Source organism: Ambystoma mexicanum, chromosome 7p (genome assembly GCF_040938575.1).
Source record: "Ambystoma mexicanum isolate Mex_15411 chromosome 7p, UKY_AmexF1_1, whole genome shotgun sequence".
NCBI lineage: Eukaryota > Metazoa > Chordata > Amphibia > Caudata > Ambystomatidae > Ambystoma > Ambystoma mexicanum.
In genome coordinates this window covers 162416842-162435036 of record NC_090939.1, presented here as the reverse complement: position 1 = coordinate 162435036, position 18195 = coordinate 162416842, and the positions used below count along the sequence as shown (strand labels likewise).

The 18195-nt window shown below is 44.5% G+C and overlaps 1 protein-coding gene and 1 long non-coding RNA gene across 2 annotated transcripts in view; one reads left to right on the top strand and one right to left on the bottom strand.

Moving 5' to 3' along the window:
• LOC138525785 (uncharacterized) overlaps positions 1-18195 on the bottom strand; it is a 62761-nt gene that overhangs the window by 14215 nt on the left and 30351 nt on the right. The window lies entirely within an intron of this gene.
• Positions 13746-18195, top strand: part of LOC138525781 (putative gastrointestinal growth factor xP4) — a 47285-nt gene continuing 42835 nt past the window's right edge. The window contains exon 1 of the mRNA XM_069635989.1: positions 13746-13877. Coding sequence (XP_069492090.1) covers positions 13796-13877 — 82 coding nt within the window. The 5' untranslated portion in view covers positions 13746-13795. The remainder of the gene's footprint in view (positions 13878-18195) is intronic.

Genomic DNA, 18195 nt, shown 5'->3' with positions numbered 1-18195 from the left:
ACGGGTTGGGTTGTGTCTCAGGGTGGTGATTTTAGTGGTTGTGTGGTTTTAGTGGTTTTATAGGTGTACGGCGGGTTGTTTCCCGTTCCGGGCCCGTGTTTTAACTTCCGTTTCCGTATATTTCCGGTCACCGTACTTTACGGTAGGCGCACACTGCGGTGTCCGCTGTGATGGGTGGCGGTATTGCACCTAGGGCGCCGTACGGCGGCGGTGTGGGCCGTTTTGGGGTCATTTCCGCCATCGCGGACTTTGCACTTCCGCCATGCCGTGGTGCTCGTGCCCGATGGGTCGGAATGGGCCGCACTTTGCTCCTTCTTGCAATGGCGGAAACGCTATTTACGCTGTGGCGGTCCGGTCAGTCACTTTCCGCCAGGGTCGTAATGAGGGCCATTGTTGCTTAGAAGATGAGAAACGCCACTATAAAATAAATAATTTGCTATTTAATCTGCTGAAACACAAAGATACCTCAATGGAGTTATGCACCCACATCTTTTCTGAAGCCCAAATAAGAAACAGGAAAATAAACTCTACCACAAACAATTCCCCATATCCTTGTAAGATTAGGTAAACCATGTTCTTTAGAGGTTAAAGTGGGTCTTGGTAGCAGACGATGGTAGTGAACCATATCAACTTCATGTAAGTCTCCTAAACTATATGCTGAATCCAAATGTGTCTTGTATGTCTTTCACCATAACTGATGAACTCCACTATCATCAGCATGCAGACGTGCAGACATTGGTCAACCTCAACAATATTAGAATTCCACCCCCCAAAAGAGGCTGATCGACCAGCCATAAAAAGAAGGGCACAACTTCTCTAACCCTAATGCCAACACCCCAAGTCTGAAATCCAGGTAAGAAAACTCCCATAAACGAATGTAACGGAATCTAAAAGGAACACACCAAAGGCAAAACATTATTGGTGACACTGCTTGCCTGAGCAGGCAAGCAAAATGGATCAACCTTGCAAGCTCTGCAACAAGACACCCTACAAGACACTACACAGGAAACGAAAAAGAGAAGAGGACTAGCTATGTGTTCATCAAAGCATGTTAAATCTGAACATGCATGACCTATTCTTCAAAACCAAGATCTGGCTTGCAGGCATCCACATGCCGGTAGGTCATGAAGCTGTGCCTTCTAACCTAATGATCACCCTAGTGCACCATGAAGGGAAGAGAGAAAGAGGTATTCCATCCATGTAAAAGGCATTTATTAACATTAACATATCCCCATCAAAAATCATGCATGAACCAGTTTGAGGTAAACTCGAACCATCTGAAGTGGAGTGTTTCGAGACGCCTTGAGGTTTCATACTTTTTCAGGAATTTGTATGTAAGCCACCAAGGGTCCTTCAATAGAGGACAGGAGAAAATAACTAATTGGGCCCCCTAGGATGCTTACTGACCTCCCTGAGACTGCCAGGTAATGGAACATGATTCCTAGTTTTCAGTCCTTCTCTCTCTCTCCGAGCGTTGCCAGGTGCCATTTGGAAGAATCACTACAGATGCTGCTGACGGTAGTGGGAGTAGAGAATAAAGAAGCACATCTTGAAGGACAGAATGAGAGCATCTGCCACAAAGACATCCCCTTAAGTAGGGACTAACTTCATATTTGGAGATATACATTGGCATCACCCATATCCCGAAGGAATGTCAGCATCGCACTGAGGACGTATTGTCCATGATTGGGGAGTAGAAGAGGACACAGGTAATATCTGCGGGTTCGAAATTATTTAAATGCACTAACATTGTAAACTGTCTCTTTTTTAACATTTTAGAATCTTCATTTTTAATGATCACTTCAATCGTATGTTGTAGTCATAATAGGAGTGTTACACTTGACTTACTGAGTAAAGCACATTATCCAAACCTATAACAAGCACAAACATTATTTTCTGATGGACGGTTATCAATTCAAGATGTACAACCTGTCACACGCCCAATCTTTATACAATTATGATAAATAGAAAAAGTGGAAGCAGCACCAATGTGGGTTCATGACTGCTTTGCATACAATCAAACAGCATTTTAGAAACATAGGAACAACCATATATCTTTGTATTTGATAAACATGTCTGTGATAAAAGAGTTGCATGACCAAATCACAAAGTACGATATGCACAATGGGCTTGTACTCACATCTTTTTATACAATGCTCACGCTAATGTTAAAGTGTTTTTTGTATTTCAGAAGGTAATGTTTTCTCTCCCAAATAAGAGGAGCCTCTCTGGGTTTTGACGGCTTGCAGAATTTTAGAAGAGCAGGCGATGGGCCTCAGGTTAAGGCAGTATGTTTGAGGGGGTCTGTGTTCATGTTGAGTCCCCAATACCAGACATCATTAGAGGATTATACACATAGGATTATTAATTCTGCAAGGGTACAGCCCCTTCACCTAATGCTGCAAGAGCAATTTCATGAGCAAAATCCATCAAATACATTGTGAAGGTCCAATCTATCAAAATCGCAAAGAAACATGAGTGCAGGAGGGTGAACATCAGTAAATGAAGATGGACAAGTGCAATATGAAGAACATTCTAAGATGCTAGTGGAGGAGGAGGAGGTTAATGCTCCCACCCTTTAAAAGTAAACAATGAAAATAAATCGTAGTAAATTACCACAAAGTAATTTATTTATTCACAACCACATAAAACCACGAAAAATATGCCCTTAGCAACTTTGTTTTCATTTTTCACAATTCTTTGACCTGATCATTAGAGTGAACTGTAGCTAAACTTGCAAGTCTTGGATTCAATGGGAAGCTTCTGAAGATCAAAATGGCTGATCATAATGGCTCCATAATCAGCAGAAGTGGTCACCCCAGCAACAGGACCCCTGGCAATGGAGGGCACCGTGGGGCAGGGCACGTGCACGACGGCCTCTGCGGTTGCCTCCTTCCCGGAGGCAGTCGGGGGGCCACAGGTGGATGGCATCAAGGCAGCAGCAGGCTCGACGTAGGAGGCATCAGGACTCGGGGACAACTACATCACTGGGGCAGGCATCAGCCAAAGGGCAGGAGGACCCAGGACAAAGTGTGTCTTCCGTGTGGCAGCGGATGGGCCGGCAAATAGGCGCAGAGTTGGTGGAGAGCATGGCAAAGTCCCTGCGAGCCCTCGAGGATAGAGCACGGTGCCGCCTCCGGCTATAGACACGGAGTTCGATGACGCCCTGGCCAAAACTCTTGGTAACATCGGTGAGCCGTAGGACTAGCCCGCCGCCATTGTAAATAGTTCTTTAGTGTTAGGTTTCCTTTCTTTTTCTTTGGAGTCCATGGACATTGCTCCACTTTTTGTACATAGTTTGTTTTTTATAAGGCTTTTTGGCAGGATTCTTCTTGCTTTGGGATCATGGACCTATCAAACTTTCCTTGTGTATAGTTGGACTATTGTGTATATTATTATTATTTTTTTTACACATGGAGTAATGGTGTTTTTGGTTTACGTTTGGATGTACTAATATGACTTGGGACAAGGACAAGGACCAGTTTCAGGATTTTCACTTTTTGGATTTCATGTTCCTTTGGAATTTGCATTTCATTTTGATTTACATTCATTTCTTGTTCATTGTCATGTTTGATTTTCATTTGGTCAATTTTTATTTTTATTAATACATTTCCATTCTGTCCTATTTTAGTGTTGTCTGCTCTCATTTGTTTGGTGCATGTGTCAGTCGTCATTGGCTCAGTCATGTGTCACTGCTGTGTGGCCATGTTGGGCATGTCTTTGGGTGTATGCTTGTGTGCTTTTGTCAATGACATGCCATGGGGCCTGTACTGGGAAATGGAGACAATGGATGGGTGTGAAATTGCACTGTGGGGTGGAGGGGTCAGCGTGGTGTGGCATTTGGGTGGACATTTGCTACATGATTGTAAGTTGTGACAATGTGTTTGTTGGGGCGACATGAGTCGGGGCCTGCTTGCAGGTTGCCATCACTGGTGGGGAGACATGAGTCGGGGCCTCCTTGCAGGTTCCTGTTACTGGTGGAGGGACATGATTTGGGGCCTGCTTGCAGGTTGCCGTCACTGGTGGGGGGACATGAGTCGTGGCCTGCTTGCAGGTTGCCGTCACTGGTGGGGGGACATGAGTTGGGGCCTGTTTGCAGGTTGCCATCATTGGTGGGGTACATGAGTCGGGGCCTGCATGCAGTGTATGTAGCCATGTGGGCTGCCTGCGGCCATGGTCACAGGTGATGTGAGGATCACTTGTGGTGTGGGCTGCCTGCGGCCATGGTCACGGGTGATGGGGGGGCTCTAGTGGTGTGGGCTTCCGTCGGCCATGGTCACGGATGATGGGGGGTTCCGTGTGGTGTGGGCTGCCTGCAGCCATGGTCACAGGTGATGGGGGCGCCTTGTGGTGTGGGCTGCCTGTGGCCTTGGTCACGAGTGATGGGGCGGCCCTTGTGGTGTGGGCTGACTGCGGCCATGGTCACGGGTGATGGGGGGTCCCTTGTGGTGTGGGCTGCCTGCGGCCATGGTCACGGGTGATGGAGGGCCCTTGTGGTGTGGGGTGCCTGCGGCCAAGGTCACGGGTGATGGGGGGACCCTTGTGGTGTGGGCTGCCCGCGGACATGGTCACGGGTGATGGGGGGACCCTTGTGGTGTGGGCTGCTTGCGGCCATGGTCACGGGTGATGGTGGGACCCTTGTGGTGTGGGCTGCCTGCGGCCATGGTAAAGCGTGATGGGGGCACTTGTGGTGTGGGCTGCCTGCGGCCATGGCTACGGGTGATGGGGGACCCTTGTGGTGTGGGCTGTCTGCGGCCGTGGTCACGGGTGATGGGGGCCCCTTGTGGTATGGGCTGCCTGCGGCCATGGTCATGGGTGATGGGGGACCCTTGGGGTGTGGTCTGCCTGCAGGGTTATGTGAATTCACGGGGTGCGTGTGGAGTTTTCACCGTTTTGGCTGGCACGAGCAGGTTCCCCGTATTAAAGGGGGTGCGCGTGGAGTTTTCACACATTTTGACTGGCGCGAGCGGGGTACTCTTATTGAAGGGGTTATGGTAGGCCTTTTTCACGCAATTTGGATGGCGCGAGCTGAGTACGCGTATTCAAGGGGATGCATGGGTAGGTTTTCACACGTTTTGGCTGGCGCGAGTGGGGTACGTGTAATTAAGGGGGTGCACAAGCAGATTTTCACGTGATTTTGCTTGCGCCAGCCTCGAACGAAATTTCGCAGGGTTTCGCAAGGCCCTTTTCATGTGATTTGGCTGCCGCGAGCGGGGTACGCTCTGGTTTTCACACAAATACGGTGTAGGGGGCTGTATGCTGGTCCAAGGTTAACACGGCCCTTTGCACGATATTGGGGATTTATATGTCTTTTTCTGGCACAAGGGAGTTCTTGGGGGTGTTACTGGCTCTGCTGGATTTTTGCTGCGCCACGGCTGTAAATGGCTTGGGAAATCCAAGAATACACGGTGCGCCAAAATGCTGTTTTGCGCTGCACCTGGCACACGCGTGGTACACGCTCCCTCTCTGCACCAGGCGCATGCACTACTTCTGCCCTGAATTCTATGAATTGACCCTTAAATGTCCAATATTCATTCTTAATGGCAGACCCTCTCTGAGGCATTAAATAATAACAACAGCAAATATCTATGGCAGTATTTTACAATAAGGATATTTTTTTGGAGAGCATTAATCAATACAATCTCGGCGGAGCAATGGGAAATGTTTTTTTTGTTTTGAATGTAAGGCATGTCCCTCCTACCCCCATGACTATTAAAAGGGCAACGGTGGAAATCGATGTAGGTAAAGAGAACTTAATACTGATAATTAAGACATTTTTTATTTTTTATTTAGTTGGTTGATAGATTCAACCTTTCAAATATAAATTCAATTCAAATACAATTCAAAGAAATAATAAAAATAAAACATTATTAAACACATATTTACACTATACATTTAGATCAACAAATAATTTCAGAAATTCATTGAAATTTACAACAATTTATATCTAGATTACTTCCCCGGTAGTACCATTTATTATACTTGATTAAGCTACTTTGGTAACTTCTGAAACAGGGATTCTAGATATTGAGCTATTGCAACTCGAACAGCTAATTTCATACTGGTGAAAATACAATACCAAACACAATACCAAGTTTCATCTGGATCCATATAACAATGATTCACAATAAGATTCTTAAAATACATTTCTCTTTTAACCTTTAGAGCCGGACATTTTGCAATGCAATGTTGGAGTGTTTCTTTCACTGTAAGGTTTTTGCAGAAACGACAATACGTTTTCTTCTCGCCAAAACATCTTGCGTTGGTCAAAGTTTCAGGCTGAATCGCAGATATTGAGATCGTATTTGAGGGGACGGACACTTAGCTAGATAATCAGCCATAACTCAGAACTTTTTGTGCCCAAACAAAACGGAGATAAAATCCTTATATGTCAAGCATCACGTTCGATTCATGATCCAATCATGCTGATACATTTTCATTTTAGCACGATCAGGATTTTGTAATAACAAATCTAAACCAACAGCTGCATCCGCCAAGGCATTTATAGTACACTTAAGCCATGTTTTCGGGAGCATGTGTTGCAAAGATAATACATATTGGGCTACTACACCCAGAGTATTCAGAGAATTGAGACTCAACAGGGACTTCCTTAGGAAGGCTGCCATTTTCCATAGCACATGTGCATGTAGAGAAATCAGCCCAACTTCAAAACGTATCAATGGGAGAGGTGTGCAGTTAGGAAGACATCATATTTGTTTCCAGAATCGAGATTCACATTTATCCCACCAGTATTGGCCTTTGGGGATATTAGCTTCAGCCCCATAAGTTAGAGATGGGATCACCTTTTGTTGGTAAAATAGGACTATCTGTTTGAGTGAGAATTTGCCAAATTTCCGTGTTAGTATTTTGGCTTGGGAAATGAGAGTCTCCAGTTTACTTTGCAATTCTATTTTGCTCGTCTCACATTTGATCGAGTCTGTTATTGTGACACCCAAATACTTATACTGATAAACCTTTATAAGATCCACATGCTCCAATTTCCACTTATAAGACCGCTCCTTGATTCTACAGTTTGGTCTACAGACCATGACTTGCGACTTGTCAGTGTTTATCACAAGGTTATTCTTCTTAACGTAAGTGTTGAGGATTTTTAGCATATGTTGTAAGCCTACGGGAGTGTTTGAGATAGTAATACATGGTCATCAGCGTATAGTAAATAACACATTTTCTAAATTAAGAATTTAAAACAATCTAGAACCCCAGGCCTAGATGGGGTTTGCAATATGGTTATGCACGCCAACCCTGAGCTGTGGGCAGATATTTTAAGTCCGCTCTTTGAAAGTATTGTGGATACAGAACGTATACTCTCCTCGTGGATGCACTCGTATATTATTCCAGTCTTTAAAAACGGCAATCGAGATGACCCAAGAAATTATCGACCATTGTCCTTACTGGATGGTCTGAGTAAAACCTTTGCCACCTCTATTCCCAGAAACATCAAGAAATGGATCTCTAATGGAAAGATCCAAACCCGCTTTCAGACTGCTTTTCGGAGGGGTTTATCTTGCACTCATAACATATTCATAGTGAATTCTCTCATTCGGCAAGCTGGGTACAATTCCTCTCCATCCTTTTTATTGATTTCGCCACAGCTTTTGATATGCTTGACAGTGTGAAACTGTGGACAAAGTTAAAAGATGTGGGAATGCCTGTCCGCCTGTTGCATGCATGTCAATTGTTATATGAAAATACAATGGCACGAGTGAGGTTGGACAGTTCGGAGGTGCTATCGGCCCCAATTAACATCAGAAGGGTGTAAATCAGGGTTGTGTCCTAACCCCTGTTTTGTTCAACCTTTTCTGGGCTGACGTAGGTAATTGCCTGAGGGACGTCCGTAACTTTGCTCCGAAACAATGGAGGGAAAGAATCCCATATTTGGTTTACGCCGATGATTTGGAAATCTTTGACTCTACCTGTACAGCTATTAGCAGGAGTGCATCTGCATTAGTTGCCTATGCAAAAGCAAAGGATCTTCACATTAACTTTGATAAATCTAATGGTCGTGAGATTTGGGGGAGTCAAGGGATAATTCAAAGACATAACTACACCAGGTCACATTATGTATTCTGTCCCGTGCTATCGGTATTTGGCTATGAGGTGACCAACGAAAAAAAGAAACAGGGTTTGTTTAAAAAGCGACATTCCAGAGCAATCGCCATGATGCTCTCTAGTAAAGAAATTGTAACCAACAAAGTGGGCTACAGCTTAGCTGCTGTGATCTCGATATACCGACAGAAGTTGGTATCGAGCATCGGATACGCCCTGGAATGTTCATATATTGACTCTGTTGGTTGGGAGGTGCGATTAGAGGAGTATATTTGGTGAAATAATTTGGGGTTATCTAAACCGACCCCTATACAAGTGATTCACATTGAGCTCGGCATATCTTTATTAAGCACCATATTAATATCTATTTAAAAATGAGATGTGCAGAGGGGAATTCTATTCTTTCCTCTCTATCAGAGTTTGAAAAGAAGAATGTGAGATTTTTTTAACAGATCGAATGGACTCCAGACTGGCGAGAGAATCAAGGTGTCCTTTTGAACCTATTCACAACTATGAATTTGGGCCAATAATCATGACCACGCGGGCTGCCTACCATCCTTGAGCAACTATGTTGGTCTATACTTTATGTATCGACACAGAAATACGTTTAGCAGTTTCCTTCATCTAAGCTTCGAAGGATATTTCTGAACATACGACTAAACAAACATCTGGTGTTGGAGATAACAGAAGCATGGATGGGAATGCCTAAAGATGAGCAGACCTGCCATCTTAGTAAAGATCTTGGCGTGATAGAGACACTTAGACATACGTTAACCTTCTGCAGAGGAATGTACATGTATTACATGAGATATTACCGGCATTGTGCAGAAGGCTTTCTAGACATTCAGAGTGACCTACTTTGGCAGAATGGCATCTCTGGTTGTAGTATGTCTAGGGCTATTGCTCTTTCCTATGTGTGGTTGGCGTTTGAGAAGGAATTGGCTCTGGTACATCTGGTTTGAACTTAAGAATTTGAAAATATTGGGTGATTATTGACTTCTGTTTTATCTTTTGTTGGACGTTGGGACAGCCAATGTGTTCTTTGTTTGCAGGGAAAACTTTATATGTTGTATTGTATGTATGTTTCTTTTTTATTGTATATGTTATCTGACTTTCTTTCTTTTTTCTGTGCTTAAATGTAATTGTTTCATTGTGAAAGAATTGTGGTTTATTGTTTTGTGAAAAGTTTTACCGAACAATATCACAAATTTAAAAAATAATAATAATAATAAGATCATGCTGTTTTTCTTTATTGAATCGGATGCTTATGAGGGCTAAAGATTTGTACCTGTTACTGACAATGCCTCTTTCACCAGGGGTCGCAGAGGCACTGCCAGGGGTAGCAATGACTTTGTCAGGGTTAGCAGCTGCTACCTCTGGCTACTCCGAAATGGCATCAGTGGATCTATTTGACCGAAAGGATTTCATCCAGGCTTGTGCAGTGCCCTGGATGCCAGCCTCCCACAGTGCATGCCCAAGCCCTGGGTAACCAGCAGTGCCAACAGCAACTGTCACGTCCAGTTGGATCAAGGACGAGATACCACCACCATTCACGTTGCATTACCTCTATTAATACCTCCAAACGGTACTACTCTTACTGTATATGGTGATCATGCAGTAACATGCAGGGTCTGCATGATTCAGAGCCATGTGAACCCTTCAGTTATCACTCGTTTTGGATTCCTCGAGGGCTCCATACAGAAATGCCACATTACTGCATGTGGGATGACCTAATGCAGTGATAACGGATGCAGTGCTGCTTTCGTTTGTAGAAAGTCCCCTCCACAAAAAAAGCAGGTTTTGTCAGAGCCGCAGTTTGGCAGAGCAGTTAAATATGGAGTATTCGCGAAATGCTCCATTTTTATCACTAAAATCAAACTGATAATTGTTAGGCAGAATCATATGCAGTACCCTTTGGGAACACCACACACAATTAAGACTACAAGTGACAGTACAAATTCACCTTTGGTACAAGCCTCTACTACACAGTAAAGTGGTAGTGATGGCTGAGCAGCCAGACCTATCTCATGAGTAAAGTGAGCAGTATCAATACTTACACAAAGGACACCAATTACTATGGTTCAAACAAACACTGACTCAAAGTTTCTGAGTAAAAGAATATACATTTATTAACACAGTTCACTAAATAAAGCAGCAGAAAAATCACACTCTTAATATGCTACACAACACTCAATCAATTCTGAACAAGTTATCCTCAAAATGAGGTGTGAGCAAAATGGGACTCCAGCAATTTCAAAGGGGGGGAAAGGCAAGGTTATACAAAATTAAACAGCACCAACAAGTAAGTAGGCAGGGCAATCTAGAAAAGGCTTGCTACAATGAGGATTCAAATCAATAGGCCTGGTCCAATGTTAATGGTTCGGAGTCTTTGCAGAGGATCACACAGTTCAGAGTAGTTCGTGGTTAAGTCTTTGCCAAGAGTTCGAAATGAAGTTGGTTGAAGGAAAAGTTATTCACTGCTGTCGGATGGAACAAACAACTGGATTAGAACAGTACCTTAAATGAAGAAGAAGGCTGTAGCTGAGGCAGTAGTTCATGGCAGATCCTGCAGTCTCACGGTTCCAGAAGTGACTGTCGGACCGCCCAGGGAAGAAACCAGCAACAGAGCAAAGCAACAAATAAAAGGGGTGCTCCTTAAAACCCGAAAATGGTCCAGTCCTCCTGGCTATCCGGTTCACTGCAGCTGTGCACAGCAAATTCGACCAGGAGAGGGAGGCCTTGCTTGGTGTTTGGTGAACTGGTTGGTCCCACAAGCTCAAGGGAAGAAGATTCCTTGCAGATCTTCTCTGTTGTCGAGGTTTGGAGATTCAGACCCGTAGCAGGGCTTCACCGGGAGGTTCAGTCGTGGTAGTGGTCTTCTTCTTTCAGCTTCTCTTTGGGTTCTCTCGATCCAGTGGCGATGCTGCCTTCCAAGTCCCAGAGACCTGCTTTTTATGCAGTTTTTCCCCATTCACACAGCCTGGCTGTCAATCACACAGCAGGGTGGCTGTCCTGGCGGGACAGTCACCACAGCCAATCATACAGAGTGCAACATGGGTCTCCAAGGAGACCCTGTGAAGGGAGTCTCAAACCCCTCCCTCACATCCTGTCCCCCTCAGACATTCAGGCACCTAAGGAAGAAAGGGGAATGAAAAAATGTTCCATGAGAGACAGACAAAAAGGAATAACTATTAACCCTTTCCAGTACTCTATGTAAGATAGTTTGTACTGGGTCTGTGCTTTTAAAAAGACTAATAAAGTCAATGGCAACTTTACAGGTTCTGGGAGACGGTAGTCAGTCCCAGAAAATGGAGTTTAAAAGTGGGAAGTCTGAAAAAGACAACCCTGTGTCGCTGCTCTAAAGGTGCTGTGTAACACACAGTAAAAAGATGATGCCTATGGAGTAGGTGAAGCTCCACAGTCTATGAACACAAACATGTTAAACACACACAGCAAAACACATGTAAGAGTGGGAATAAAGGCTCACACTCTTACCAGGTGAAACAAATAAATCCTAGAAATCCAGCAAAGCTGCTGAGGGACTCAGTAGGTAAGGGAAATTAGCCATTCTGGAGAATTCTCCCTAACAGTAATTGCTAGGTATGGTATGGTATGGGGACTTGTAAGTGTGAACTACGGCCACAAGGCATCAAGGCACTAAAACACAGCTAGGAGAGCAGGAACTGTCCAGGTGGCCCGAAAATAAGAAATTACACGCTTTCAGAGTCTTACGAAACTGCAAGTGATCAGCAATGTCTCAAAGGGACACAGGCAGAGAGTTCCACAAAGTAGGGGCCAGAACTGAGAAAGAGCATCCCCCCAGCCTGAGCTTTGCAAAATCTCGGAATTCTCAAAAAAACCTGGGAGGAGGGCAATATTGCGATGCAGCACTAGTTTGCTGTGCTCTCAGGATCTTAAGAGGGCTACTTTACTAAAGGTACCACTAGGGCCTGTTTAAAGGCCAGATCACCTGACCTGTGTCGATGGAAGAATCCATTGCATTACAGGTGGAGGGAAGCAGAAGGTCGAGCTGTATCCCTCAAGGACTTTCACTAGGACGGGTCAGCTCTTAGTCTGCGCAATGAGAATAGCTGGCATTGCCAGGGAGAGCGAGTAAACCCCTCTAAGTAGTAGAATGATCACACCAGACATTGGGCCTCATTACGAGGTTGGAGGTAGCCATGCCGTTTCTACCGTCATGGCTATCACCAAACTCAGGTCCGGCTCCGGGTCCCACAAAAGGGGAATTACCGGGCCATTCTGACCTCGGCGCGCCCGGTATTTCCCCTTGCACGGGACCCGGAGCCGCTACGTCCCCATTCCCATTTGAGCCCCCATAGGGCTCAATGGGAAAGAGGAGGATGGTAGCAGTGAAACTGTTCATAACGGTACCATTGCTACCATCCAGTTCTGCTCACGGGTGGCACTCTGCATGCCTGGTGTGACCAGGCATGCGGAGCGACACCCGCGAGCAGAACTCGTAATGTGGCGGCATGGTAACAACAGCGCTGTTGTTGCCTTAGCGCCACTATTGTAATGAGGCCCATTGTCCACTTATAGGTGACCCCTTGATTCGCAGCTTTGCCTGCCCATATTCAGCATGGTGCGACCAAGGTAGAGGGTTGGTTCTTTGTAACACAAATATAGGAAACATTCTAATTCGGTCTAGCTGCACACATAGTGAGTGCACACAGGCTCTACTTACCACCCTAGCTTCTCCACTGACCTGGACTACGGTCCAGGAGGACGTTCAACCCACAGCGCACTGTGACCATATCAATGGTGAAAGGTGCTATACAAATGCCCAACAATGTAACACGTGTAAAGGCCCGAACACAATTCTGGCAGTGTTACCCATGTTAATACTGCCCAACAAGTTTGTTGTTACCACACGTGGTAAGCAGGCAGTCACTTGAAGGTTCCAGTTCCCATGTTTCAAAACCCTTCTACTTTTCCCCATTTTGAAGCCCATAGGACTCCATTGGGCATAGGCGTTATTACCACATACGGTAATATTGCATGGTGAAAACCTCATGTACTAATGCTTGTGTGTGGAGTACAGTTCCTCCACACATAATCAGACTGAAAAAAAACAGTTTTGGTAACAACTACACAATATATGCAGAGGTAAAACCTGCAGTATTCTGAAATACCTGACATTTTACCATAACCATTAACCTTGTAATCAGTGCTGCGTCCTCAGTGAAAATGAAGGAGAGGGCAGAGGCAAACTTACAAGCTGTGGTTCCAACTAGTCACATGGATATCTTGCACTACCCATGTGTAGAGCACACCCCTGTTTGCATGAATGGGCCTAAGATATGAGGTGACAATAACTTGTGTTTTAATCCTTAGCAAATATGTATATAATAGAATCAAGTATCTTTTAGTGTAGTCCCTCCTAAGCAGATAACAGATGAGTCCCTGGCTCCTTGGTCGATCTGGAGCAGGCCATTAGTGCAAGCTGTTCTTAAGCAAACAGTGGCACCTGACCTACGTAGACAACTCTCGCGATAACTGATTGAAACGATCCCCGGGTTGCACAAGATCCTTTTGTAGCCATACCTTAATTATGGGTGTTACAGAAACCGTACAAATATCCTCCTTGACTAATAATTCCCCAAATATTTAAAACAAACAGGGCAGATGTATAAAGCAGTGCTCCTCCGGCACTCCTGTCTATCACAGCCTGTCACTGCTCGCTCGTGACAGAGATCCAGGCAGCACCATGGCACAGAAGACACTGTTGATGCTGGCAGCTGCTCTTGTCATTGGCTTGTCCAAAGCATCAGACGAAACTGATGACCAACGTAAGTGGTTTTCCATCATTGGTGCCCTATTGAGAGAGGTGTGTAGAAAGGTGTGCTCATTGTGCTTCCAGGTTGCCATTAACTAACAATTATAATAATAATAATAATTTGATAATTATATAGCACTTTGATCCAAAGCGCTTTACATAGCACATGGTTACATACATTATTATTACCCAATCGAAATTGGTACTCACTTTAATGACCTCAGACGGATGAAAGGCTGTCAACCTTGCTGGTATTCGAACTTGCAACCCGCATATCAAACTTTGCCCTGTTACATTAGTGCAGTGAACAAGAATCTTTTTTGACAGAGGGCAATTTTTGTCCTGGTGCTTATACCCTGCCAAACTGCCCTTGTTATGGTGCAATTGTTTCCTAATCTGTCCAATTGTTTTAAAAAATAGGGCAAACGTTGCTCTAGTGCAACTTGCACCGGTGCAAAGTTTCTGTAATCTGGCCCCAGGACTTTCCATGGAGCCACTAAATGTCACTGCTTTCTATTCTGGTGTAGACATAGCCTCAAACATTTCTGGGGTAAAAAAGTTAGGTACCTTTGGGTTGGGTAATAGTACATTATGGGGTTCATTTAAGAATATATGCTGGTTTCTTGCAGGGGACAAGAAACAATTGCACATACATGTTGCTTGTACATGCAACTTTGATCGCTCAAAAAGCAGAGTGCATTCGTGAGGAGTAAATGAAGGCAAACCCACCTTTCCTCGTCACTTTTACTCTTTTTGAGAAAAAAACAACGCTGCGCGCAAATTACGGTTTGCAGGAAGCATTTTTTAATAGGTTCCAATAAAACAAGTCCGGTCTTTAGCAGGTTCTAAACCAAAGCGTATTCCGTAGGAATCCATTGGTTTTACGCCGGCGTGACATTTTCGTACCAGTGTTAAGCTGTGTGCTCTTCCGAGACGGAGACGAAAAGAAAAGGGGAGATGCAAACTTCACTTTGCTGCCTTCCTATTCCTTGGAAAGGCAGAAAAATTAGCTCAACCAAAACATGGAAGTGTAAAAGCAATGCTCCTTATTATGTTATGTTGTTATGGTATTCATTGAGCATGGACCTGTCTACGCGAAGCAATGGAGGCTTTACAGAGATATACAACAATACAGATACACAATGGCGCGCTTTACAGAGGTGTACAACAGTACAGATGCATGACAGAGCGCTTTTCAGAGATAACAACAAAAAGGATATACAACAGGGGATACAGAGGTGCACAGAGGAGGGGTGGTACTGCTGTATGCAGTGGGGGGCAGGTGGTGTCTAGCAGTCAGGGGGTGCCTTGCTGTTGTCCTTTCATTTTCTGCTCCACCCATTTGAGAATGACTCCCTAAGTGGTTCCAGCAATAAGTTCCGGGAGGGCAAAGACATCAACGAGGGGCACCCAGCGGTACCTGACACAGTGGCCTACCTGGTGCTGTCTTCTGTTTCTAATGCGGGGCATTTCGTTTTCTATTGATTAGAGGGAAGTGGTCCTGGCATTAAAGCTGCTTAAGTGTCCCTACACAGCCTGAAACAAAAACCTGGCATGCACCTTACACACCACCTAATTGGTGCATATTTTGTTAAAGAAGCACTCATTGGTAAATATACTGGAGGGCAAACTAAAGAAAATGCAATCTTTAGTTTGCACAATGCATGCCACAAGTGTTGCAGGTTGCCATGCCAATGAGATGTACCTCTATACATAACCCCTTCCCTCTTTTCTGTGTAGCAATGTTTTGGACTTGGGATGGTGCTTTGCACCACCTTATGCGCCAAAAACAAAACAAAAATCATGTCATTAAGATTCTGCTTGCTGACAAAATTTCCCATTTGTTAGAGTGCTTTGATTGTTTTAAAAAAGATGGATTATTAGACTTACTATAACGCTATATCCTTATAGCAGACTTCTAAGCGCTAGAGCAGGCACAAGCACCTGTCTCCGCAGTAATTAGTCTCAAACTGCTTGAATGTCATTCGCTGACTATAACGAGCAGTTGTCAAAATTAATCGAACTGGTTCCACATCAAACAGCTGCTTTGTTGAACCGCACACTGGAACATCAGGATCACAGCTTTGAACCATCCCCATACCTTGACTGGAACCTCTGGAGCATCACACGCTGACCCTAACCAGCTGCTACCGTATGTCTCGAACCAGCTAAGAACTCGTCCTGGTGAGCACTTCAACCTGCATCAAACGCCACCTTCAAATTGAACTGAACCAGTGCACTAAAACCTACTCGACGCCAGCTCGCTACTTGGGCTAACACAACTTGGTTCAAACTTGGTTTGATCAGTTCGCACAGCAGCTTGAATCCTGGTTCGATGCTGTCGAGCTGCGAAAGACAGGCGAAAAGTTACTATTAACCCATTACTTCCCCCCTGGTCCATCTTTGGGCCCTAGAGATTGGTTAGGTCACCTGTGCACCGTTTCACTGAACCACAGATCATTTGTGAAGAACATTGTGGTAGAGGTTTTGCTGTCCCCCCTGTCTTCTCATCCAGAGAGCGGCATCTTTTTACCTTCTTGCATATTCTCGACTCTTTCCACAGGGGTGAGTGTTGAATGGTGTTTTTCTGTTTAGTTATTGATGATGTGTTTTTAGTAAAGTCTATATATTTTAATAGAACATGACTGGACATTCCCTTTATTTTGGACTGTGATACTTTGTTGTTTGGGTTGTTACTGGATCACATTCACACCCCTCGTGAGAGTATATTCCCTCAGCCCGCGCTACCCCAAGAGGTGAAGCAGGTACATCTGTTTTCCGTGCGTGATTGGGGTCACTGTTGGTGTGTAGAAGTGTGGGGGTGCTGAGCAGGTCCTTTGACCACTACTCACCCTAATACTCCGTCAGAGCAGAAGTCATTACAGACCCTTGTATAATATTACACCCCTCGAGAGTACAGTGCTTCATTCCTACACTATTTCCATCCAATCCTTGCATTACCGTTCTTCTTTGTAACCGCTAAGCCATTTTGCAAGGATTTCAAAAGATGAAGAAAAGACAAACGATGCATATTGTCAGATGCATGATTCTTCAAATGTTCAGGTTGCCCAATTCACGAACTATATCTGCGCATTTTCTGTGGGCTGCGCCCGCCCCACATTAATATCTTTATAGGCTGCCTGTGTACGCATTGGCCATATAAACCATCCTGAAGTAAGAGAAAATGTTCAAGAGAAGCAGCTCAGCCTGCTGCAATCCCGAGGGAAGGGAAATGCACAGAAGGGTTGATAAGGACCCTCCGAGTCGGTTTCAAATAGCCAGAGGTGAACGATACCTTTGCGACTTATTGAAAAGCGCAGGCAAATCAGGGAACAAAGCATGTTCTAGTTCAACTCTTGTATGTCGACATTGTGTCATTTTCTAATGAGGAGGTTCCCCCCTTACCCAAGGCTACCTGACCCTCCCACCCCACCCCCACACTACCCTTTCACACACACAGACACTAACAAAGTCAACATAGAAGAGTGGAACTAGAAGGCCACAACATAACTCTGGTGGATAACAGGACCCAGATCCATTTACCACAGTGTTGGGTCAGAGAGCATACACCTTAAATGGTTGATGGAATCACTGCAAACACACTATACCAGAGACATGTTTCTAAGCGCAAGCCAGGATTCAAACCTCAGTTGCTATGCATCGTTTTGCTTCCAACACAAACATGTTTCCCCTGAGCTATCCTCCCACCTATAGCTCCCACATTCTGCTTTGAATTGGTTGAAACCTCTAATAGCATTATAGCCCTGCATGAGTTATAGCAGTGGCTCAGTGCTATTTCCTTTGTTTTTGGTCCTCCATATTTGCTGGGTGTGTAACTCAGGGAGCAGATATATAAGACCTGTATACTCCTTGAAGGAATTTGGGCCTCTAGCCCCATATTCAAGGTCATCAGCTTACCTTGAAGTATGCTAGGCTTAGACCACAAATCGATTGTATAACAGCCCCAGGCAAACATCCTATAACTGGCCAGTTCAAGGCATATATTGGCCTTAACAGTAGTCATCTGATTTAACCCTTTGACTACAGGATCCACAATGTTTCCCTATGTACATTAGAACACATATATATATATACATATATATGTGGATATATGTATAGATATATCAGTGAAAACATGTTGTTAAAGGGATGCTATGGTAAAGTTGCACTAGTAAAAACCCATGAAAATCAATGGAAATAGGTCTATAGGGACGTTATGGTTATGGTAAGGGAACATATTGGAATGGAAAGCAAGGCAGCGAAAGCGACACCCCTTCCACAACAGCATGGTAGTAAAGAAAAGAAAAGAAACTCTGTAAGTAGCAAAGTGG